General features: G+C 39.3%; 2 protein-coding genes across 2 annotated transcripts in view; both read right to left on the reverse strand.

Moving 5' to 3' along the window:
• Window positions 1–323, reverse strand: part of LOC105812509 (cytochrome c-like) — a 6,176-nt gene extending 5,853 nt beyond the window's left edge. The window contains exon 1 of the mRNA XM_012646989.1: window positions 7–323. Coding sequence (XP_012502443.1) covers window positions 7–323 — 317 coding nt within the window. The remainder of the gene's footprint in view (window positions 1–6) is intronic.
• The window catches only part of FARS2 (phenylalanyl-tRNA synthetase 2, mitochondrial), a 394,817-nt gene that overhangs the window by 310,373 nt on the left and 83,275 nt on the right, over window positions 1–1,169 (reverse strand). The gene's annotated exons all lie outside the window — the stretch shown is intronic.

The following is a 1,169-nucleotide window of genomic DNA, read 5'->3' on the forward strand; positions in this document are numbered from 1 at the left end:
AATAGCCAATTAGTAACTCTTTTGAGATAAGCTATCAAGTCTGCCCTTTCTGCCTTCTTAACTCCAGCAAAGATCATTTTTGTTCCAGGGAGGTACTTCTTGGGATTCGTCAAATACTCCATGAGTATATCCTTTCCCAAGGTGATGTCTTTGTTCTTACCGGCATCTGTGTAAGAGAATCGAACAGCCTGGCCTGTCCTCCACCCAGAGAGACAATGGGGATTTGGACCCGGACCCATCGTGTGCTTGCCTCCCTTTTCCACAGTGTGACACTGGGCACATTTCTGAACAAAAATCTTCTTGCCTTTCTCAACATCACCCATATTTAATTCTCTCTTTGGTCGTGGACAGTACAAAGATTCCCGCTGGGAAGCCAGACATCCCACTCTCTAAGTTCAAGGACGTGGCAGGCTGCACCTATATCAAGTCTGTATTTTAGACTTCAAAAAATTAATCAGATATTCTTCACAGATAAATCATGTATATGGTAAATTCAAGTGTTATGAAAAGGTAAACAGCAAAAAGTAAACTCCACTGCCTCCTTTACCTCCCTCCAGGCATGTTTCTATGTTATACAAATGTGCACATGTATACGCACATACACGAATGTACATATATGCCCATCTCCCACAGACTAAATTTTAAACATGTGTTGGCATACTGCTCTGCCTCTGTTCTTGTCAATTAAGAATTTGCATTGGTGACCCTCCATGGCAGTACAGGACTGCATACAGATCTATACAGATCTACTTCATTCTTTCAAATGGTGCAAAGCATTCCATCATATGAAAGCCCACATGTATTGAGCCATTTCCCTATCAATGAACCTTTAACTTGTTTCCAATACTTTGCTAAAATGAATAACTCTATAAAGGACATACTTGTACAAATACCTTTGCCTACATATACAAGCATTTTTAGGATAAACTCCTAAAAGTTGAATTGCTAGTCAAATGGTTTATGTGTTTTAAATTTCAACAGGTAGGACCAAATGGATCTCCCAAGAGGTAATGCACCAGTTAGGACTCACACCAACAAAGTATGAGTGCCACACTCCCGACATCCTTTGTAACAACACTCATGATTAAACTATTTTACCTCTATGCTGCCAGGTAGTTTAATAAAATAAAATTACTTACACTAAATGATGTGTGAGAGGACTTTAAAAA

Source organism: Propithecus coquereli, unplaced genomic scaffold (genome assembly GCF_000956105.1).
Source record: "Propithecus coquereli isolate 6110/MARCELLA unplaced genomic scaffold, Pcoq_1.0 Scaffold253, whole genome shotgun sequence".
Taxonomy (NCBI): domain Eukaryota; kingdom Metazoa; phylum Chordata; class Mammalia; order Primates; family Indriidae; genus Propithecus; species Propithecus coquereli.